General features: G+C 45.1%; 2 protein-coding genes across 3 annotated transcripts in view; both read left to right on the forward strand.

Moving 5' to 3' along the window:
• Window positions 1-1,257: 1,257 nt before the first annotated feature.
• sap130b (Sin3A-associated protein b) lies at window positions 1,258-15,486 on the forward strand. Its single transcript, XM_035424018.1, has 21 exons — window positions 1,258-1,747; window positions 2,721-2,846; window positions 3,113-3,369; window positions 3,738-3,905; window positions 4,015-4,141; window positions 4,709-4,830; window positions 5,798-5,922; window positions 6,561-6,708; window positions 6,816-6,906; window positions 7,306-7,410; window positions 7,863-8,004; window positions 8,516-8,634; window positions 8,949-9,221; window positions 9,943-10,114; window positions 10,237-10,341; window positions 11,090-11,457; window positions 11,919-12,161; window positions 12,595-12,720; window positions 12,866-12,969; window positions 13,194-13,307; window positions 13,649-15,486. Exons 2-21 carry the CDS (start codon window positions 2,738-2,740, stop codon window positions 13,805-13,807), a joined length of 3,177 nt encoding a protein of 1,058 aa, XP_035279909.1. The 5' UTR covers window positions 1,258-1,747; window positions 2,721-2,737; the 3' UTR covers window positions 13,808-15,486.
• Window positions 15,487-21,749: 6,263 nt separating this feature from the next.
• LOC118229238 (unconventional myosin-VIIb-like) overlaps window positions 21,750-23,315 on the forward strand; it is a 28,929-nt gene continuing 27,363 nt past the window's right edge. The window contains exons 1-3 of one of the 2 annotated variants that reach the window (XM_035421036.1): window positions 21,750-21,975; window positions 22,631-22,666; window positions 23,277-23,302. In XM_035421036.1, coding sequence (XP_035276927.1) covers window positions 23,285-23,302 — 18 coding nt within the window. In that variant the 5' untranslated portion in view covers window positions 21,750-21,975; window positions 22,631-22,666; window positions 23,277-23,284. The remainder of the gene's footprint in view (window positions 21,976-22,630; window positions 22,667-23,276; window positions 23,303-23,315) is intronic. The other variant, XM_035421035.1, reaches the window with a different exon arrangement.

The raw sequence follows: 23,315 nt of genomic DNA on the forward strand, positions 1-23,315 counted from the left end.
CAGAGGAGAGTTTTCTCTATCATAAACTAGAAGTCTGTACAACACTAAATTTTTAGGCCTTGCAGCAGGGCCCCCTTTGTTTCGTGGCACTGAACCTCTCAAGGACAACAAGAAGTTGGAAGTACTGCATGTACGTGTGTCTCTGTGTGTATGTGTGTTTTTCCCACGGTGCACAGGAACTGGCGCCGTGGGCTGTGCATGGCAAATTGTGGTCACTCACTTACTCACTCACTCACTCACGGATGACCTTTGAGGGACGTTTTGTGGGACGCATGCGCAGGTGGTGCTTCGTTTAGTGGGATGCATGCGCAGGTGGTGCCAGCTAAAATGTGTCTGCTGAAGTGAGTTGCGCCGTGGGTCTGGACGGTTCTGTGCTTGTCTTTCTCTCTATCTCCTCTACATTTCTCAGAGTCCAAACTGGTGAGCTTGGCCTTTCCATTATCCTCCCCCCTGCCATCCTACCAGGGAGGAACCATGACACTATGCTGTCTGGGACTCTGAGAACAACTCAAAGATAAAGTCTAAGTAATTATTTTTGATTTAAAACTTGTTTATGTAATGTTGAAGGCTAAGAGGTCACTGTGTGCTCATTCAGTTTTCATGCCATATGTCATGCCTGGTTATTATCTGGAGAGAATTTTCTCTGCTCAACAGATGCAAAACCAGGGGGTTTTAATCCAACCAGATTAAACAATGATCCATTAATTGTGCAGCTGATTGATACGTTTTTTGACATTTTTTGAAAGGTTTTGTGTGTGAAGAAAGATTTTTTTCAAATGATTTAGAACAGGAATACCTGCCCACTCCAAGGTAATGTTTATAATTGTGATGCTGCTAAATTAAATCTGCTCATATTTATAGCAAGTGGAAGTGTAACATCAGAGTACAAACTCCTTTGGAATTACTTGAAGTGTACTTTTTTCTTTAGACCACAAACCCATAGCTGCAATTGTAAAGTTGGCAGGTATTCAGAAACTTGTCTAAATATTTAAAATATCCAAAGTGCAGCCCAAAACTCTGGACCAAACTGAAACGTTCACTAAAAATAAAACTTAAAAAACACAAGCAGAAGTGAAGTACCCCTTTAACTCATGGCTTCCATTTTATGAAGCCTTAAATGAAAAATAATGATCCTTTCACAAGAAACGTTATATTTGGTAACTATAATTCAATTCTGAACTGACTTCAAGTTCATTGATAACTAAAGTGGTCAGGTTGGCTCATTAACACCAGTACCCCAATACGATTAGGTGAATGGCTTATAAATATTTAGAGACTTGCTCAAGCTCATTGGTTAATTAGGAAGAAAGGAATTCAAATAGGGCGGGTTCGCATTGAACCAAAGAGATTCGCCTTTGTGGCCATTTCTCTGGATACATAACAAGGCCCTAGTTGATTGGTTATTCTGTTTCCAACACGCGCCCTTCGAAATGTTATCTGCTATTGGTCAACTCAGAATCATTTTTCTTTTGATTGGATGTAAATCTGTGCGGTTTTCGCCGAGAGCAGTCCTCTTCCGGTGTGACTCATTGGTGTTGTTGAAGAGACGGATGGAGAAGACTGACCCCGCTAATACGGTTTATGATGAGTTGGGCTGTTTGTTTTAAAAGCAGATATTGTACGGCAAACTGAAAGAATAAAGTGAACATCGATGAAAAGTAAAGGGACTGAACAATCACCCGGAATACATATACCTGGAACATTTCAGCATATCTGACGAAGAACGAAGCTAAAAAGATCATTTACGGTAAGGGGCGCCTTGTTCTTTGCACATTTAGCAAGCTTAATAGCTGCCTTCTCTTGCGTTTGATTGATTTTACTTTGAAAATAATTATTTTTTTCTTGAAGAAATGCTGACTATCTTGATTTGTTCACTTGCCGGCGTCTATGCCTGCATACTCCGCTACATAGCCGGCCACATATGTATCATTGATGGCTTGCTGTATAGCTCGCTGGAGCTAGCTTTTTATTTTACACATCCACGCGTCGTTTTGCTGTATATTTCTTCTTCGCTTACTAGCAACCTCGTAGTGCAGATAATGAAATTATGTAAAATGTGTTCTAATTAATTAGCTTGTTGACGTTTGCTGGATAGCAAGTATGGCATGATTTGTTCAATGCAGGGGTGGGAACAAACAACCCTTTTTTATAAATGCATATTCACCGCCTTAATAATATTGCGGAAGAGTATCTGGCTCTGGAGTTATTACTGTTGTCTGGGGAAGTATTTACGTGTATTTAATTAGCGTTACGTTTGGTTGTCTGAACTGCGACGTGAAATTCTGGACATCGAGCATATGTGTAGGGTACCTGCCTGGCTAGCAAGTTAGTTAGCAACCGAATCGTGCTAGCGAGCTTTGGCACTAATGGGATCTGCTTTTAGTAACGTTACTGTTATGTATAGACTTCATTGTGCAGTGAATCAGCATATCCAGGGTACCTTACAGTGTTTTTTCCTCCCATTTAACCTTTTTATATACCCGGCATTGATAATCTTTTTAAACGTTTCATTTGAAAGTAACATTATGTTTGCTGCATCCTGAATAAAATGCGGGAACTAGCTTGCTGAGGGCATTGACTGTAAACATTGGCAGCAGTATGTCTTGCTATAGCCTTAAGTTTTGTTAAATAGTTAATGCGACTAGTGTTTCGTAAACATTTAAATGATCAAGCACTGTGAACTGGAAGACATGTCAGACAAAACGATACTTTCTGAACAGAAATAAAGTTTGCCAACATGAGCTCCCAGCAGTTTCCGAGGTCCGGAGTACCCGCCCCTGGCCTAGGACAAGCCCAAATGCAGGGAGCCACCACTACCATGGTGCCTGGAACCCAGTCAAACATAGGTAATGTGAAGTTGCAGAGAAATGAGAAGACTTTATGCATTAGTCCTAACTGCTGTATCCAAACTACAAAATGTGCAGAGTATGGTTGTTATATAGGCCTGTGTGGTGTAGGTTTTTTTTACAGTGTTGAAAAATTGGATTGTGTAATGGTTCATTCAGTCGAGTGTACCATGGGCATCATTTTTCAGATGGGGCCAAAGTTGCCTGGCTACCAAAATCAATCCCATTCAGTCAAATGCTTGCTTGCTTTGTACCGTGCCCTGCAGCGGGGAGCGAGGACGGGTGCAGAGACGGCGACCACGGGCCACGTGACCACGCCCCCAGCGGAGGAGCGGCCATGCCTTTCCGTGACGAGAAGCAGGAGACCGTGGTGGTCCGGCCCTACCCGCAGGTCCAGGGCCACGGGCAGCCTTTGACTCTGCCCCAGCACCTGATACAGCCCGGCACCCCTGTCACTGTGTCTGCCCCGCCCGCCCACCTCACCCAAGGCCTGCCCCTGGCCTTCACCGAGGGACCCATGAAGGTAGATGCCCGGCCTGGGCGATTGTGGTTACCCCTGTAGGAACTGCAAACCTGAACCCTCGAACTGTAAAGCTGCAGTTACTTCTGTTTTGCTTCATTAATGAGTCTTAAATTAGCTTGATAGAAATAGCTGTCTTTAACTGCTGTCAGGCTATCAGTAATGTAGAAATTAGTCATATGGACATATGCTAGCAATATGGTGACTGGTGAACTAGGATTGGTTACCTGGGCTGCAACTTTTTTGGTGATATTTCAGTTTTTTTTTTTTTTTTTTTAAAGTTCCACTCATCACAAATTCAAAATACGCATAAAAACGGTTGGATGGAAACCCCACTGTTGTCATTTATCCAAACTTCTGGTGTCTTCCAGTCTGCCCTGAAGACGCCCATGCCCAGCAGGCTGATCGCCCCGGCGCCAGCCTCCAGCCAGGGCCACCTCGCGGTGCCGCCCAAGGTGCCCGGCCACGTCACCGTCACCATGGAGAGCAGCATGCCTCAGACCTCCGCCATCCCCGTGGCGACCATAAGCGGCCAGCAGGTGAGGCCCACGCTCTTCCCCCCCCGCAGGCGCGCACACTCGCTCCGTTGAGGGCTTTTCGCGTCCCTGGTCCGTGGCGAGTCGCGCTGAGGTGTGTCTGTCTCCACAGGGGCACTCCAGTAACCTGCATCACCTCATGGCCACGAACGTGCAGATCATCCGGAGCAGCACGCCGGCCCTGCAGATAGGCTCGTCCCCGGCCCCTCCGCACACCTTCACCTCCCATTTACCCAGAGGTCAGTGGGGGGAACCTGCTTCCTCCGTGTTGCTCACACCCTGACGTAGGGCACCGTTGGAATCGCTGCCATATATTTGGTTCAAGTTTGGGTGTTTTCAAGTTTGGTGTAGCAGTTTTATTCATCCTTAGTTTGAAATGCATCCTTTAAATGACCGTAAGCTTACTGCAGGTTAATGGCAATTTTCAACCATATTCAGAACAGATTTCTTCTTTCATATGTGTGTTTTGGTTAGGAACGTTTCACTGGAACTTCACAGCGCTGCAGGAGTGTTTTCAGACTTTAACAGCATGCCAATAAGTCTTTAAAATGCATATAGGACCCGTTTCCTAAGTTTATTTATATAGCAAATGTTATACATAAGAAAGTCATTCATACAGGATGCAAACTTGCATACATGCAAGAAAAATGTATGAAATATAGCACTATGCAGGTCAGCCCTGTCCTGCATTTCGACGGCGGTTTTTGTGTGCTGAGCAGCGCTGTGAATGGGGCGGGTGCTCAGCGCTCGTGGTGCTCAGCGCTTGTGGTGCTCAGCGTGCGTTTGTGCTGACCGTCTCCCCGCAGGTGCCGCCGCCGCCGCCGTGATGTCCAGCTCCAAAGGGCCCACGGTCCTGCGGCCGGCCGCGGGGCCCAGCTCGGGGGCCGGCCAGCCCGCCGTCCCGAACTTCATCCACCAGCCCATCCAGGTACCCCCCGCCCCGCTGCAGGGAGGGGTCAGGGCTGGCCCGATTCAGCTCTGCTCCCTTTCAGTTTGGCCAGTTCACGACATTCAGTTGTTTATTGAGATATGTTGTACTTTTTCAATTCATTACATTACATTGCAGGCATTTAGCAGACGCTCTTATCCGGAGTGACTTGTACAAATTTTTTTTCATAGCATTTACATTGCATCCATTTATACAGCTGGATATATTACTGAAGCAATGCAGGTTAAGTACCTTGCTCGATGTTACAACGGCGATGTCCTACCTGGAAATCGAACCTGACCTTTTAGGTTACAAGACCTGCTCCTTACCCATTGTACTACACTGCCGCCCAATTCATGAATTTTAACCGGCTGAATCGAATTGGGAATTTAAATTGTGTGCGAGTACCCTACGGATTCTTTTTTTTCATGTAAATATTTTACATCTCTGATGCTCTGCTTTTAATTTGCCGTTTTGTACTTGAATGTGGATTGTGTTTTTTTTTTTTTAGTCAAAGAAGCGTGTCGCATTTGTTCTGTCAGTTCGGTGAGGTCCAAGTCAAATGAAACCAAAGTGCACAGTCTGAATTCAGGCCATGCCCGTGCAGAATGGGGCTGGCAGTGCTGCGGGTTTGGTGCGAAATTGACCGTAGCATCACAGAGCAGCAGCCTCTGGTCTAATGGCCTCCTGCAGTAAGTGCACGTGAAACGTGCCACTCCAAGGCAATAACTGCACAGCTCAGCTGGAGGACTGCGGAGTGAAGACGAGCGTCGTTTGGCAACGCGGCGCTCGTTCGCTCTCCCCCGTTTACTAAAGGCGTTGGCGGAGATGGCGGCTAGGAACATAACTGCCCATTCCATATGGGGGGGGGGTGAGAAGGTTCTAGGCTACGAAGGGGTTCCGTAAAGAAGGAGGAAACGTTTCTGACCGCCAGTCGGAGTGACCGCCTCTCTCTCGTTTCCCCCAGTCGCGTCCCGTCGTCACCACGTCCACGGCGGTGCTTCCCGCCGTGGTGGCCCCCGTCTCGGCCACCCGGGCCCAGTCCCCCGTCATCACCACGGCCGCCACGCACTCCGCGGAGATGGTGCACGGGTAAGGACCCGCCCTTTCTGGGGTTCAGCGTTAACATCCGACAGTCACCAACAGGACCACAAAGGATCACGTCTGCTCGGTAGTCTGTGGTAGTCAGATTCATTCCTGCTGCGTCTACCTTTGTGTGCGATATATTTGATTGCATGTCTTGCTGTAGTGAGCTACAGATGATGGAAAACAGGTCATGGTTTCTACAAGGGCTGTTGATGTAGTTTAATTTGCCGTTTGATATTCAAGCTATAGTAGTAGTAGCCTGCAGCCTTGGACGTCCAAGTACAGCTGCACACACGACATCAAAACTCAGGGAATGATGAAATATATGACTTTGGAAGTAGGAATGAAAAACCTGTCATTCACATTATAATACTTCTTTATGCTGGTGTACTAGGCCATACATAGAAATTTGATATTATTGAATTGGGATTTTTTGAAAATGTAATGTGTGGAAGAAATTTGCCACTGCAGCATTTGTAATGACTATTAGCCTTGTTCGACTGATTTACTTTAATGCTAACGTCCTGGTAATGATTATGCAGAATCCATTCATCTGAATTTCGTCTACTGTATGTGGAATGCATGCCACTGCACCAGGTGGTGACGCTTAAATCTTGTAAATCTGATCTCCGTTCCGGTTTCAGACGTCCCGGCCTGGCCATGCACCCTCCTCCGGCCACCATCAGCATACAGCGGCCCCCCTCCTCGCGGGACACCGCCACGCGCATCACCCTGCCCTCCCACCCCGCCATCGGGGCGCAGAAGCCCCAGCAGCCTCACACCATGACGCAGGTCAGGGCCCCTTCCCAGCATGCCTTTCAGGCGCGGCCTCCTCCTTCGTCGCGCTTTCGTCAGACCCCCGTTAAGCAAACTCCCCTCCTCTCTCGCCCCTTCTGCAGAAGCCTATTTTTAGCACTGTGACTCCTGTTGCTGCGGCGACAGTGGCCCCCATCTTGGCCACCAACACTGTGCCATCCCCTACGACTACAGGTACGCCTGCTCGGCGCACACTTTATTAATGTGTACCATAGAGTGATTCTGACGTTCCTCTTTTTCTGTTGACAATTGATTCAATGAGAACAGAATCGGCTGTCATTAAGCAAATAAGAATCTCTTGTCTTTTGCTTATCCGAAAAGTCCAGTGACAATTCTGAACATTTCAGTGCTAACAAAAAGAACGGCCTATCCTTCTGTTATGTGCATTGCATAGAAAATGTGCGGGTAGCTAGGCTTTCAAGGTTTGTTCCTGAATGGAGCAAATGGAGCTGAATTTGCTAGCTGAGTGCTCAGCGACACAATGCTGAGTGCTAAGTAACTCACAATGGTGTGAATTAGCCAGGGATTCAAACTGAGCGTGATGCTAGCGAAATGCTTCCTCCTCTGTCGCAGGGTCCGTGCCCCACACGCAGATGACTGCCAGTAACATCGTCACCATGACGATGCCTTCTCATTCGTCCCACGCCACGGCGGTGACCACCTCCACCATCCCCGTGGGTAAGCGCGTGCCACCTTGTCTCGCCACCGCGCTGGCACAAGCCACCCAGAATTCCACGGCAAACTCTTTCCTTCCTCCCAGGGTGATACTCTGTCTGCCATTGCTCCACCCCCACATAAGGAGGTTTAACAGTGTACCATTTTAAAAACGACTCCACCGTATGATTGACCCTTAAAGTGCAGGAATGGACACTGCATTGCAGTTCGACCATTTCAGGTTTTATTACAAGCAGGCATTGCTACAAGCAGGTTGGTGCATTGAGTTTAGTCTGCCTGTTGGTGGCACGCTAACCCTCTTATGGTAGGACCTGAAATGGCTCCAGCTGCTATGAGTTAGGAGCGTCATGTTTGTCTGCAGTGTTCGTTTGAAATGTGTGAGCTAGTCCCAAGGCTTTTTGTATCTGATGCTGAGTATATTTGTGTGTTTGTTTTGACCGTCGCGCTCTCCGCAGCAAAAGTAGTGCCTCAGCCGATTGCCCACACCTCGCCCCGAATCCAGCCAGACTACCCCGGGGAGAGGGGGAACCTCATCCCCATCTCTGGCCACCGCTCCTCCCCAAACCCCGTTACCATGGAGGCCCGCAGCGACAACAGGTAAGCATTGCTGGGACTCTTTATGATGAGCTTTTCACAGATCCTGTGCGGGAGTAGTCTTTAGGATATGGCTTTTTTAGATCCAGTGAGGGAATAGTCTTTAGGATCTCCCTTTCACAGATCCTATGAGAGAATAGTATTTAGGATCTCCCTTTCACAGATCCTATGAGAGAATAGTCTTTAGGATCTCCCTTTCACAGATCCTATGAGAGAATAGTCTTTAGGATCTCCCTTTCACAGATCCTGTGAGAGAATAGTCTTTAGGATCTCCCTTTCACAGATCCTGTGAGAGAATAGTCTTTAGGATCTCCCTTTCACAGATCCTGTGAGAGAATAGTCTTTAGGGTACTCCTTTCTAAGATCCTCTGAGAATATGAGCTCTAAATGCCTCGGTAGTGCCTAGCAGATGATGTGGAAAAACTGAGTTTGCTGCTGGCATCTTGAAGCAGTATTGTTTTTTTTTTTTTTCCTCCACTGACCTTATCAAAACCCCTGTCTACCCCCCCTACAGGCAACCTGTGCCAGTGCAGTTCCAGTACTTCCTGCCCACATACCCCTCCTCTCCGTACCCGCTGACACACACCTACACGCCCATCACCAGCTCCGTGTCCACTATACGCCAGTACCCAGGTACTGCACAGCGGTGCATTAGAGGCCTGTTCTAAAGCCAGGCGCTCTGTGTCTAGAATGGGAAAGAAAATGTGCAGTTTGTGTAACTGGTTTCTGTAAGAAGTAATTTGCTATTTAGCCAGTGGTGAGTTGGTTGATGAGTTAACTGCACCACCATAGAGGTTTATGGTTTGAATCCCTCCCAGCTACACAAAATGATTTGTCAGGATAAGTGACTCCCCATTGGTTTATGATCAAAATGCATGTGCAGAAGTTGAGCTGTGAGCGCCTGTTCTGATTGGCCTGTTCCGGTTGTTTTTTCCATCGTTGCGCAGTGACGCCTCAGGCCCCCAGCTCGGCCATGCCGGCCCAGACGGGGGTGGGCGTGGCCTCGGCGGTCCACCTCAACTCCATGCAGCTGATGACCGTCGACCGGATCACTCAGATCAGCACGCAGGGCATCCAGCCCGCGGCCATGGCCGCCCAGGGCATCCAGTCCGCACCGATCGGGGCGCAGGGGCTGCACACCTCGGCGCCGATCGGCACGCAGGGCATCCAGCCGGCGCCAATCAACACGCAGCAGCCGCAGACGGAGGCCAAGGCGTCGGGTAAAGTCTTCAGCATTACAGTCTTCGGAAGTGCTTTAATTTTACCCTTGAAATTGGTTACTGAGTCAAACCAATGAAACTGAATCCCTGGTTTTTCAACAGAGGGTCCTTGAAGGTGCTGTTGGGGGGGTCTCTGATCGGACAGTGATTATATTGAGATTTGGGGAAACTTTTCAAATGATTTTTGGAATTACCCTTTGATTTGATGGGGGCCTCCTGGATACTTTTGAGCCTGGGTGGCCGGGGGGGGGGTCCATGTATCAGAAACGGTTAAATAGCTTGATTTTTACCAAATAATTATTGGGCATCAGTGAAAATTGCAGTGATAGAAAAAAAACAAACACTCACCAAAAAACGAGTGTAAGTTGATCACAGGAACATATGCAATTGGAAAGGAGAATACTCGCACACTCGCTCGATGCTCAAAAAACGAATAATTGTATTTATTTGCCTTGAGATCGGTGGCATTTGCCTTCGACCTCACGAGTATTCATCAGAGCTCTGATTACTATTCAAATGGGTCAATATAAAACCTGCACCCTCGGTGTCCCATAGGTACATGACTCCATTATGTGAGCATCTGTGAAAACCAGCAGACCCTGTAGCTCTCCTGACTAGAGTCGGTGACCCTTGATCTAATGCATTTGTATGATGGCGAGACATCTATTTTTTTTTTATTCCTCTCTAAGGTAGTGGTTTCTGTTTTACTCTCTTTCTATAGTCGTTCTGCCCGACGGCTCCACCCTGGTGGCCAACCCCATCAATACGTTCAGCGGGACCCAGCCGGTCACCACCGTGGTACAAACGCACCCCCAGGGAGGCGGCACCGGCGCGCCCACCCTGGTCTCCTCCCCCCGGCCCAGCATCCTCCGCAAGAAGCCGGCCAATGAGGGGTGAGGAGGCGTGTCCCGAGACCACCGGAAGATCACACTGTGTCGCACGCATTCGCCAGGTTGTGTTGCTTGACTGTCCGGGCGAACCGTTTGATTTGCTGTTGGGTTGATTTTGTCCTCAGGTCCGCGGTGCGGAAGAGCCTGATCCCAGCACAGCCAGGCGAATCCACGAGCCCCAGGCTGGACGGCAGCATACGGAGCGCGTCTGGGTCCCCACGGCCAGCTGGGTAATCTATCCACGACTTGTATTTAATGTTTTAGGGCGTCACTTCTGTAATCTATATATTTTTTTCAAGTTTAAGGGTGTAATTAATACCCCAAATGCATTGCCATTTTGAGTAGCACCAGGCCCGATTAGAAAGATGCAACTGTGCTTGGTAGTGGCCTCCTACTGGTGGCTTCGCTCATTACACTCACTGGAGCTGGAATGATTCAAACTGGTGTGCACTGGGAATTACTATAATAATGTCACAAGCCCGGATGACACACATTAGTATGCATTTGGAATGAATGTAATCAGTTTGAAAAGGCTCAGGGGACCAATTTGAGTGTATCAATAGCTGGCGTAATCTATTTCTCTCACTTGTTCCTGCTCTTTTTCCGTCTTTCTTTCTCTTTACAATTTTGGCAGCAGTGTTTTGTACAAGTTGTAGTCTTTCAATAACTTTTGGTAACTTAAGGACTACAAAAGCTGCTTACCAAAAGTGTGCGCAAACTTCTTTGCATCATGCAGTGTTAGGAAGGGTCTTGCTCACCCTGGTGCTTACCTTGCTTTAGCTGAAGGCATCTGCTAAATATCAAACAAACTGTAATTGTAGATTATATGTCAGTGCTTGGCTCCCCACCTACATGTGATCGCATTTCATCTGAAGAATCCGAAGCACCTCCATGGAATGATCTCCACAGATTGTCGACCTGTTGAGACTCATTGTAATGTCGATGGTGTTGTAAGGTAATATGTAATCTCTCTTTCAGAGTGAAGCAGAAGCCTGACATCCACGTGGCCATCGCTCCCCCGGTGACGGCCGCCGTGGAGGCCCTGCCCAATCAGAGCGGCGACCACCAGCAGCAGGCCCCGCCCTCGTCGGCCCAGCACCCGTCCCAGGCCGTCCCCGCGCTCCTGGCCGCGGCGGCCGCGCCCCCCTCCCAGCCCGCCGCCGCCGCGCTGTCCGCCATCCCGGCGGCCGTGGCCGTCACCCCGCCCATCCCCGCCTCCATGGCCAACGTGGTGGCCCCGCCCACGCAGCCGGCGGCCAGCAGCACGGCGGCCTGCGCCGTCAGCTCCGCCCTCCCGGAGATCAAGGTCAAGCAGGAGGTGGAGCCCGTGGACACCTCCCAGCCAGGTACCCCGCCTCGTTCTCATTTAGACACGCTAACCACGCCCCCTCAGTCACATGACAGTCACAAATCTGTATTACAGTCAAAACCTTTCAGATTTTTCTTTCTTTGAAAACTTTAAGACTGTGGCCCTCAGCTCTGTTTGTACTGTAGACCTTGGACTCTGCTGGTTTTTTGTTGTTAAAGGGATTTTTCCATAGCCCTATTTTCAACTTCCTTATGATGTTGATTGATAAAAGAACATGTCATGCCAGTTCAGCCTTCACATAATAACCAGACATGGAGTTCCTGTTTGTGAGCTGCAGCTTATAATGGAACTGAACCAGGGCAACCTAATGCAGCTCCAAAACCACACACATACTCCACAGTGCACCTTCAGTGAAAAGAATTCCAGTTTTCGGTTCGATAATGTGCAGATTCGGTTTGCCCGACATCGCTCTCTTAACGGGCTGCGTGTCCCTCGCAGTGCCCTCGGTGACCCCCAGCGCCGCCCCCGCGCTCACCCTCATGGGGAACTCCCTGTGCGTCGCCGCGGGCGACACCATCCCGGGCGCCTCGCCCCGCAAGAAGCCGCGGAAGCAGCAGCACATCATCTCCACCGAGGAGAGCGAGATGATGGAGACCAACAGCACGGACGAGGAGAAGGTCACCGCCCGGCCCCTCAGCATCCGGCCCGAGAAGCGCAAGTCCCCCCCCAAGGAGTACATCGGTACGCCCCCGGCCCTCCCTTTCCTCCCTTTCCTCTTACTCATTGTGCTCTGAATCATTGTGGTTGGGATCGTAAATTACCAGAGTCCAGGGTCATAGTGAAAGTCCTGCCATGTGTTTCTTACACCCTTGAACTCAGCCAGCTGATTGCAGTAATTGGTTCTACTTCCTGGCTGAAGAATTGTGCTGATCTAATCTTGAACTAATCTGAGTGATTGGAACAAAATACTGGGGAGGACTTTTACTTTCTGATTCTGGATTTTCCCACCTCTGGAATTTATGATCAGACTACCTTAGCCTATAAGTGAAGTGAAGTCTTGCTGTGAATTTTGATGACCCCTTCCTTCTTGCAATGGCACGTGGGGCAAAGTGCTACGGATTTGGTTAAATTCACTGCCCGCCACAGCCCCTGATGGTACGCTCTGCCTTTTCAGACGAGGAAGGCGTCCGCTACGTGCCGGTACGCTCGCGCCCGCCCGTCACCCTGCTGCGCCAGTACCGCAACCCCTGGAAGGCCGCCTACCACCACTTCCAGAGATACAGCGACATCCGGGTCAAAGGTCAGCTCGCCGCACGATCCTAAAATACACGCGTGTCATATTTTTTTTTTGCCTCCGCTCGTTGTTTTCGGTCTGGAGGCCGTAGCGTGACGCTAACACGGTCACCTGGAGGAGAGTGTGATGTCTTGACGCTTCTTGCTTGCAGAAGAGAAGAAGGGCTCCCTGCAGGACGTGGCCAATCAGAAGGGCGTGGTTTGCCGAGCGCAGGGCTGGAAGATCCACCTCTGCGCCGCACAGCTCCTGCAGCTGGTGAGCGGGGATCCGGGTGGGGGGCGGGGCGCGGGGCCAACTGCAGCGAGGTTCCCGCCTTTTACTCCCTGACTCCCGTACTCTACAGGGAGTAGAAGCCGACCCTTAGCATTTAAAGAGTTCCTTTGTTATTGCGGTGTTCAAAAATATGAGAAAAGCCAAAAGAAGGAAGGAAATCCTGCATTGGCCTTGAATAACTCCTTTTCTTCTTCTTCGGTCCCCAGACCAGCTTGGAGCATGACGTGTACAGCCGACTCACCACCCTCCAGGAGGGCCTGATCCCAAAGAAGAAAGGCGGGTCCGACGACGACCTCCACCGCATCAACGAGCTCATCCAGGTGAGATCCCCCCCCTCAGCGCTGCTGGCACATGAAACAATACAGCGATTACAAAGAAGTGAACCTTTTTAGTAGCGTTAGCCTGACTCCTCTTTCTGAGACCACTTCAGAACCTTGAAAACCTTTATCTTTCCTCATTCTGTGCCCCAGGGCTGCCCAACCCTGTTACTGGAGATCTATTGTCTTCTAGGTTTTCATTTAAACCCTGATTTGGCTCACCTGACTCTACTAACTGGCAGCTCAATGAGATTTCTATCTGTCGAATGATGTGTGCTTTGATAGGGTTGGAGTGGAAACCTACAGGACAAACACAGAAATTGAGAATGTCTCTTGCCCTCTAGGGTAACATGCAGCGCTGCAAGCTGGTGATGGACCAGATCACCGAGGCCCGCGACGCCATGATGAAGGTTCTGGACCACAAGGAGCGAGTCATGAAGCTGCTCAACAAGAACGGCGGTGCCAAGAAGGTGTCCAAGCTCAAGCGCAAAGACAAGGCCTAAAAAAAAACGAGCCGCCGCCCCGTTTCTTCCAACCTCCCGTCCGTCGGGAGGAAGACGGCGGTTCCCAGGATCGCGGTTGTTCCGCCGAGCACAATCACACCGGCCGCCAAAAGAGGAAAAAAAAAACTGAACGAAAGGACAGCGGGGGAGACGGCGGGATTCCGCCTTGGGGCTCTGGCCGGTATAGGAACCCGTCGATTTGTATTTTTTACCGGACAAATGGCTCCGCTTCCATCACCTTAAAAGCCGGACGTTTAGAGATGGGCCAATCCAGACCTTGGTTTCCATTTCTCCGCCAACGTTGCATTTCAATCAAGGATTTAAAGAGCTTTTGTCCTTTCCTCTTGCCTGCCTCTGTCGGTGACAGAGCCGGTAGCACTTCTTTTGTGGGTGAGGACAAATACCGAATCTGCCACTGGTGTGATTTGTAAGCGTTGGAAAGAGCACTAGGTGGTGCTAGCAGTCTTAACTGTTCACCTGAACCTTAAGGAGCCAGCAGCGGACACTGCTGATCGTCTTCGCCTGGCAAAACTCCTCTCTTCTGAAAGAAGCTTTCCGTGTCTCCGTCTGCCCCAGTTTTGTTAGACGTCTGACGAATTACCTGTCCCCTTAATTTTGAAAAATTCCAGGAACTCAGATGAGGGTATTAGGCTTTGATTTTCAAGTGCTCCCCTCCCCCCCCCCCCCCCCCCCCTTTGCCAATAAGTAATCATGAAACCATGACTCTGCCATGATTTGTCCTAGTTTCGGTTTCGTGTGAAGGTTTCAATTTAAAGTAAAGCCTAGGTTCAGAAGGCCGTGGGGTGGGGCCTGACGTTCTGAACCGAAGCACAGGAACGAAGCATTGGAAATGGTCTGTTTTTCAAACTTAACGTGAGGTTGGACATGCGGAAACCTTTATGCTTTTGGGCCTCTCCCCTAGAACACTTACAATAAGCTACATCCATAGCATTTTCATTGGCAAATGTACTTGGTTCCCCTCCAGAATCAATGTGAGCCTCGAGTATGCCATGAATTGGCAACGTGATGTTGCCGTCCACCCGTATTTGCACTCCCGCTGCTTTCAGATTGACGTGGAACACCAAATCAATATTGTATATTACATCACTGTTGGCTCTGTTGAGGAGTCGTATAGCGGGCAGTTGTTTTGGCCCTTTTTGTTCTGTTTTTTTTTTCGACAATACAGGCAGATTTGCCTTATAAAGGGAGATACTGACTTTGAGGTGAGATCTGCTTGGTTGTCGAATGTCTCTCCTTACGAAAGCTGCGTGGGGAGTATTTCACTGTCAACAGGTGGATAACATGAAAATCATGTTTAAAAGTAGAAACATTATAAAGTGACTATAAAAGAGCAAGAAAAGTTAAATCTATATAATAGGAATGCCAAAAATGAGCATTTCTTTTTATGTTATGTGTTTAAAAAAAGAAGCTAAATAAAAGTAGGTTTTTTTCGTCTTGTAAATGAAAATGAGTTTTATTCCTTGTTTTTCTTTTGTATTTTATTAAGTAGTTCACTCGTACTGTTTTGAAGCATTTGATTTTGACTGTGCCCTGTAATTTTGCTGATGGTTGGTGTATGTTTATGCTGTTGTCACCTTAAAATCGGAACCTCTGTACATAGGTTTTCTGTGTCATGAGATTATACTCCCATTACTGCAGTAAAATGCTTTGTACATTTTGTGCTTTTTGTTCATTTTTATGCCTTCCCACGTTGCCTTTGAAGAAGCTGATCTGATCTGTGGTGTGGTTTTCCGTTTACACCGCAGGTAATCTTTATTTTGTTTTCCATCTCTAGACGTCTCTCCCTGTCCAAACCTTTAAGGCAGGGGTATGGAACCCCTATCTCAGGAAGAAGTGTTAGTTTCTGGATTTCTTGCTAACTATACTTAATTTTTAATTGGCCCAATCACTTACGACATTACAGTTATTGGTGAGCATGAAGTGTGTTTACTTCACTATATGAATAGTGAATATATATACTGTGTATATATATATATGTGTATATATACATATACACACATATATATATATATACACATATATGTATATGTATATATATATATATATATATGTGATGCACTATATGCATCACTATGTGAAGCCGCAGCTGATTGAATAGTAGTAAAGGTTAGAAAAGAAGCTTCGTAAATATAAGGTTGTGGGTTTGGGCCCCAGGTGAGGCAGTACTGTTGTACCCTCCAGTTAGGTTCTTGTTTGCAATTCCTGTGAATTTCCCATAGGAGTGCGAGCTATGCTACTCCCATATATACACTTGGAAAGGGCGGTGAATAGAACTTAGGAAATGGTATCGAAAACATAGTCGAATGTGCAAAATGAAAAAGTTAATTGTGTGTAATGTGAATCAAGAATGTAGCATCAAGAATGATCAAACCTAGCAGGCATGGCCTCAAAAAGAGAATAGCACGCCGATTAAATAATCTAGTCTCCTTTCTGTTGCATCTGGAATTTTCTAATATGGGCATTAGCCCAAAAGGTACAAAATATGACAATACCAAATTCTTCATTGAGTTCTCTGGGAAACCTGGTTTGTAAATTTTTGTACATTTTTTTCCCCTTTGGAACGTAAGAGGAAATATTTGTCTACTGTGAACTTGAAGATGTTTGTCCTTTACCAGTAATGATTTGCTTCTTAGCCAGTCATCCCTGTATCTTATGAGGATATCTGCTTTTCCCATTTTACAACCTCTCAGCAGAAACATTGCCTTTACTCTAGTTTTCCTGTAGCACTATAGTAACGCTCCAGGTTGTCAGTTCCTCTATACAAGCTCATAAATTCCTTCGTACTGTAAAACCGTCACATAATTTTTCCACTTTTTGACAGAAAAAAAAGTTCATTTCCCACGAAAAGGTGGTCGCTGAAGATTTTTTATTATTGTTGTATATGCTCTTATGTGCTCTTTGTGAAGTAGGTCATCAGAATGTGTGAAAAAATAAGTGCTTTCCATAAACAATTTATCTAGTCAAGACCTGAATGGCTTATAACCACAAGTGGTAATTCTTTATGTCTGGAAAAAGACCATTAACCCAATATTGATCAGTGTTTTCAGTATGCTGTTGTCTGTGAATACTGATACTAGTGCCCATTAACTGGAGATCACCCTGGTGATAATCAGCTGTGTAAACGGAACAAGAATCGCACGCACTGCCACTCCCTTACCGAGAGGCAGTTTGCCTCCTGGGTCACTTACGTCACATCCATTGTCATAATCTATTTTCATCCAGACCCCCATATTGAAATTGGTTTGCACTATTCTGTTACAGTCGCTGCCAAATTTTGTGGCAAAGTTGAAGGTACGTGAACATCCTCAGTCCTACCTGTTCTGGGGTCCAGACCCCCCCAGCTTGTTGCTAACAATTATATAGTCCGGGGACTTGCACTTGTGAACTTACAGTACTTACAGTGATGTGAAAAAGAAAGTAAACTCTCTCTTAATTCTATGGTTGTGCATATTGGGACATTGTTAACCCTCATATACTCAGGAGGTCCTAACAGTAGATAAATCTTAACTCGTGACAACACACAATAGATCATTTTATGTTGTCATTATTTATTCAACTAAAAATGAGCCAGCATGCAGAATCCTTATGTGAACTAGTGTACCCCATGATTCAGTCTCTTGTAGAACCACTTCCGCAGCATTAACCTGAAGTTTTCCGTATTCTTTCATCGCATCGGCCCACTCCTTACATTACTGCTTCCGCTCATTGACATTTAAGGGCATTTGCTAATTCCCTCCACAACATCTTAATGGGGTTGAGGTCTGGATATTGACGTAGCCATTCCAAAACCCTGATTCTTCTCTTTTTCCAGCCATTTGCTGGTATGCTTAGGATCATTGTCCTCTTGTATGATGCACTTTCGGCCAAGCTTTAATTGTCAAACAGATGGTCTCACATTTTCCTCTAGGAATAGGTGTGGCAAACTCTCCTGGAGGGCCACAGTGTCTGCAGTTATTTGTGGTTTTCTTTCAGCAGTCAGTTCAGGCCTTAGTAACATGGTGTGTGGAGTCTTTAGCCAATAAATGACTTAAATGAATCACTTGTGCTGAAATGCACTGAAAACTAGCAGATTTTGCGGCCCTCCAGGACTGGAGTTTGACACCCCTGCTCTAGAATATGCTGGTGTAGAGAGGACTCAATGATTGAGAGGCATCCATATCCTGTGGCTGTGAAACAGCCTTAAATCATCACCCCTCTACCACCATGCTTGACACTTAGTGGGTTTACACGATGTTTGAAAAAGTCGATTTATTGTATTAGTCCAACTAAAACTGGACTTGTAAAAATCATGTAAACATTGTAGTCCGACTGAAATCGTACGAAGTCGAATTTTTCGAAGTCGGACTAACATACCTAGATAATGCGGTTCGGGGTTGATTTACTACGGCATGCATACGCTTCAATCGGACTACAATTGGCCTAGGGGTTCTGCGCATGTTCCGTAATTTACATAGAAACTTTACGCTCACGGTGGCCAAGCGGAATCGATAACGTTTCAGAAAATATATAACTTTAAAAGATTTAATTCAATCTTCAACTGGGACTTTTGCTGTTTATTGAGGGTGTGACTGAAAGTTTCAGTGCCGCTGACTGTAATTGAATGTTTTTCACATTTACCGTTTGATTGGGCAAGTAGCCTGCCATTGAAAGTACATTTTTATGGGTTAGTGCTGTCTGATTGTACTTCACATTAACCTTGTACGGCGATCAATAAAAGTTAATAGCACAGTATCACTTAATTATTGTCACTTTTATCACCACTGTAATGAACTAAAAAAAGGCGACAAACAACCTTTTCTGTGAGAAATGCATTGTCGAGCTCACGCACATACACTGCTGACGACATTCTAAAGCTCCGTTTTGCCCTCCCTAGTATCATGGCAAAAAAAAAACATTTCTGGACGGACAAGGAGACCAACTTCATGCTATCGCAACTAAAGGAGTTAAATATCCTAAAATACATGGATGGAAGAAAACTGCGGAATGACGAACTATTCAAAAAAGTTGCGACAAGATTGGAGGAAGCTGGATTTATAAGAAGCCTTAGTCAGACACACCTCGGTCAATAATTCGATTCTTTCCGAGTCATGTATATTGGGACAACGACAATAATCCAATTAAATCTCATCTTTGGCCAAATCGAGCTATTAATATAGCTCGATTTCAACTGTGCATGTAAACGTACTTGATGTGTGGTTCTTGTGGTGATATGCAGTGTTTGATTTTCACCCAACATGGCATTGTGCACTACTGCCAAACAACACCATTTTCTCTCATTTGTCTAGAGAAGTGTTCAAGCAGTTTTGTGATTCATTCAGTTGGAATTTTGCAAGCTGTCTGAAAAAATATTACAGAAATAAACAGATTAGATATGCATGCTAATCTAGTCTCCTTTCAGTTACAAATGTTCTAATATAGGTAATTAAACATTAGACTACTGTCAATCTCCAGAATGTACGAATATGGTTTTTTGACAGATTATTCAATGGGACCATCGGGGGACCTACTGTAACGTGTAAAGGTGTATCGTAGATAGATATTATCATCACATGTTTGAATAAGTCAGAGTAAATATTTGTCCACCATCAAGATGAATCTGTGAAGACGTGTCTGTTCTTTACGAGATAATTTATTTCTTACCCTCGTAAAATAGAGGGATGACTAGCTATCTTAGATTACTGTTTTATGATGTCCTCAAAGAAACATAACCTTTCTTGTAGTTTTCCTTTTGTAGTCATTCAGTTCCTCTGTAAAAGCTTACATAAAAATGAATTTGTACTGTAAAAAAAAAAAGTTTCACTCTATGGAAGAGGTAGTCGTTAAAGACAAAACTTAAATCATTCAGATCCAGTGGCTGCAGAACAGCCCCAAATCATCACCCCTACACCAACATGCTAGACAGTTGGCATGAGGTTCTTGTGGTGAAGTGGTATTTCATTTGCATCAAACTTGGCGTGGTGCATTTCAGCCAATCAACTCCATTTGGGTCTCATCTGTCCCGAGGATAGAGTTCCACAAGTCATGTGGTTCATTCAGGTGCAATTTTGCAATCCTAAACTGTGCCGCAATTTTTGTAAAGAAGAAGATATTTTGTCCTGGCTACCCTTCCATGAAAACTATACTTACTCAGTCTTTTTCTTGGAGTTTACCATTTACCATGTTGACATAGGTTTTTTAGATCCCTGGGTGTAGCTTTGGGATTCATTGCGATTTCTCAGACCGTATAGTCTGATGTTGGGGTGAATTTGGTGGGACACCCACTCCTGGAACTGAATTGAATGATCTCCAAATGTAAATTATCTTTCTCACTGTGGAATTACTTTGAAGGTGGAAAATCCATAGGTTTAGAAGGTAAAGTCCTCCCCAGTATTTTGTTTCAATCACCTGGATTTGCTAATTAGCGCACTTCTTCAGCCAGGAGGTAGAACTAGTTGGTGAAACCAGCTGGCTGAGTTCATGTGTGGAAGAAAGACATAGCAGGACTTTTACTTTCTGTCCCCTTTCCACCTCGAGGAATGATGAACATTTTTATAGCCCTTCCCAGATTGATGAGGAGAAACAATTGCTTTCTATTACAGATATCTTTTGTGAGCATGCTGTTTTAACATATAAACCTAAATGCACCAGACCAAACTGTCAAAGTTTCACCTTCTACATACAGGTGGTAGCACATCCTGATACTCAACTAATTGTATGTGTGTTTGATCCTAATGACCTTTACTGATATGGAAGCAGTAACTTTTTGCACTTACTTTTTCACACATGGCATTTTGGCTTATTTTTGGTTGAATAAATAATGACAAAATAAAATGAGTTTGCTGTAAGTCACATATGGATAGATTTACTGCCAGGACTTTGGTTGGTCTCCATCTCTCATACCACACAACGATTGCCAATGGCAGAACGGGAGCGCTAAAAGCATTGCAGTGGGTGCACTGATTCGACCTGAAAATGATAAGACTGTCGTTAAGAACACTAAACCCAGCATCTGCCTGCCAAAAACATAACCACCTTTGATTGGTATGGTCCAACTTCCTCATTGCTGCTAAGATAATGTGATTCTTTAAAGCGTCAGATGGTATTTTTGACACGCAATGATGGTGAAAATTGCCTGTTTATTCACATATATAATTCTGCAATAATATAACTTTTGAAAAGTAGTCAATTCTAATTGGTATCTAATTGCAACATAGTTAGTGGAACCCCATTACTATCCTGAGACTGGATCAGGTAAGAGTGAAAACACATTTTACAATTTTATATGCTCCACCTGCTACTGGACCTGAAAGAGGTGATATAACAAGGCCAGATTGTGAAACTGTGAAAAGGCATTTTGAGCATTTCTACCATCCTTCTGAGCAAATAGATGTGTTCTAAAAGCAATCGCGTGCTTATCATAATTGGTCTCAATATTTCTTCACTGATATTCAGCATGTACCTAAAGTATTACATACTGATTTGATTTACATACTGATGTGATTTTGTATGTTTTCTGGTTGTGCTTCACTATAAAGAAGAACAAGGAAGTTTATGTAACATTAGTACTGCCTTGATTTTGTCTTCTGCAGAGTAATGTTTGTTCAGGGGGATGTGCAAGTCCACTAATTCCCTTCGAGAGGAACCACTCCTTTACAGATATTAAACGTGGGCGCTATTGCTGTCATTTACAGCATAATTGCCTCTCTGTTTATTCTGGAGGATTGCATATGTATGCTACGTGCGATGCAGGTCTCTGGCTCCAAAGTTCAGGGGGCATTGAGCATTTCTGATTCTATAACCGGAAGACGGCAAACAACGTTTGTTGCCAGTTGTGACCACACCAAGTGCAGTGGCTGTAATTTTTAAGTAGTTGCTCATATTTGAATATAGTTTGGTATACAGATTTTATTTTATTTTATTTTTTTTGCAGCAGGAATATCAAAGCTGAGTATTTGGGGTTAGGGAAAATTACTTATAGGGTAAAAGTCAGCGGGGATAAAGAGTGGGGCGTTTCGAGCAAAGGTTCAATTGAGACGTCACGTTGGAGGTGGCGCCCACTTCCTGGTCCATGTGTCAGTAGCCGAGGTGGAAACGAGTTTGGTTGGGCACTACTATTGGGGAGGCCAGAGAGGATTTTAGAGGACAACCACTGCAGGCGTTGTCCCTAGGTAAGACTAGCCATCAGGTTTAATACCTTTTGTTTTCTCAGGCTGCCAAGGTTTATTTTCAAGGCTATTTTATTATTTTGGTGAACTTGACATTCACCTCGACAGAAATATTAGCACAACTAGTTTTCGAATACTTGCACTGTCATTGAGTACAAAATGGCACATTCATCAGTACTGGATTAGTAAAATCTCATAGATGCTAGCTGTCTCAATTAATGTTCTGTTCTGAGAAGCCATGACATAATATTGATACTGTATATGCTTTTCTGTGGTCATTTGCAAATTATGAGTTTTGGAATTGTTTTATGAAACATATGACACAATAAATAAAGAACCTGGGAGTTGAAGTTACTTGATTTCTAATACTGTTGCATTGAAAAACAGTACAGTGCTTATATGACAATATTCACAAATCACAATATCAATGTTTTCACATTTCATATTATTGTGAATTAATGATATCTTGTTTGACTCCCTGGTGGTCAGGATTTTGTGAAATATATTTTGTACATTCACACAAATAGCACATTTTGTAACAGGTACTTGGAAAGGACATTTTCCAAGCTTTGCTTAGTAGACCTGAATCTCAATTCTTCTGAAAAATGTATAAAATTAGTTTTAGTAAGTAGTTGATTTATTTACTGAACATTTTCAGGCAACTTGCATGATTAATCTGAGAAGCTTTCTTATGGTAAGAATATTATCGTCCTTGAATTTGATTTGAATGTATAACTCTCTGTGTACCGTTGAAGAATTCTAAGCTGTCCATAAGTTTCTGAACTTGTATAGAACCAAACAAAGTACAGACTAGATCACCAAAGCATAAAATAAATCAATTGTCTCTGGGACATTATATTTCGAAGACATTCTAAATTGCACTTACCTAAACAAAACAAAGTTTTAAAAAATATGGTAACGTTTTTATATCTAACAATGTCATGTGTATACTTTTCTGTATGTCAAATGATATTAGAGATTGTTTGGCAGTAAAAAAAAAAGTTAATATTCTAGTTATGTATTTATGTATTTATTTATTAAAATGTAAGTAAATTTAAGTACATTTAGAACATTTTATTGAATAAAAGACTGCTACACTTCTTACTAAGGGGTTGTTAGCTTAATAATAGCACCTCATTGCCTCAAGGAGCTATAGCTCAGGTGGGGCAACCTTCAGTTCCAGCTGACTTCCTACCTGTACATGACAGCGAGATAAAAGTTAGGGAATAACTCTGGGGACAGCAGGTGTGTGATCAGTTTCTTTCATGATTTGAAGCTCTTTTTATTCTTCTGATTTTTTTCAGAATCAGATATGGTAGTGCTAAGAGAGGTAAGACATCCAT

This window comes from Anguilla anguilla, chromosome 6, assembly GCF_013347855.1.
Source record: "Anguilla anguilla isolate fAngAng1 chromosome 6, fAngAng1.pri, whole genome shotgun sequence".
NCBI classification, from domain to species: domain Eukaryota; kingdom Metazoa; phylum Chordata; class Actinopteri; order Anguilliformes; family Anguillidae; genus Anguilla; species Anguilla anguilla.

Coding starts and splice junctions, on each gene's coding strand:
- sap130b (XM_035424018.1), top strand. CDS start 2,738: ATGAGCTCCCAGCAGTTTCCGAGGTCCGGAGTACCCGCCCCTGGCCTA. Junction 2,847..3,112: donor TGGAACCCAGTCAAACATAG/GTAATGTGAAGT, acceptor CGTGCCCTGCAG/CGGGGAGCGAGGACGGGTGC. Junction 10,115..10,236: donor AAGAAGCCGGCCAATGAGGG/GTGAGGAGGCGT, acceptor TTTTGTCCTCAG/GTCCGCGGTGCGGAAGAGCC.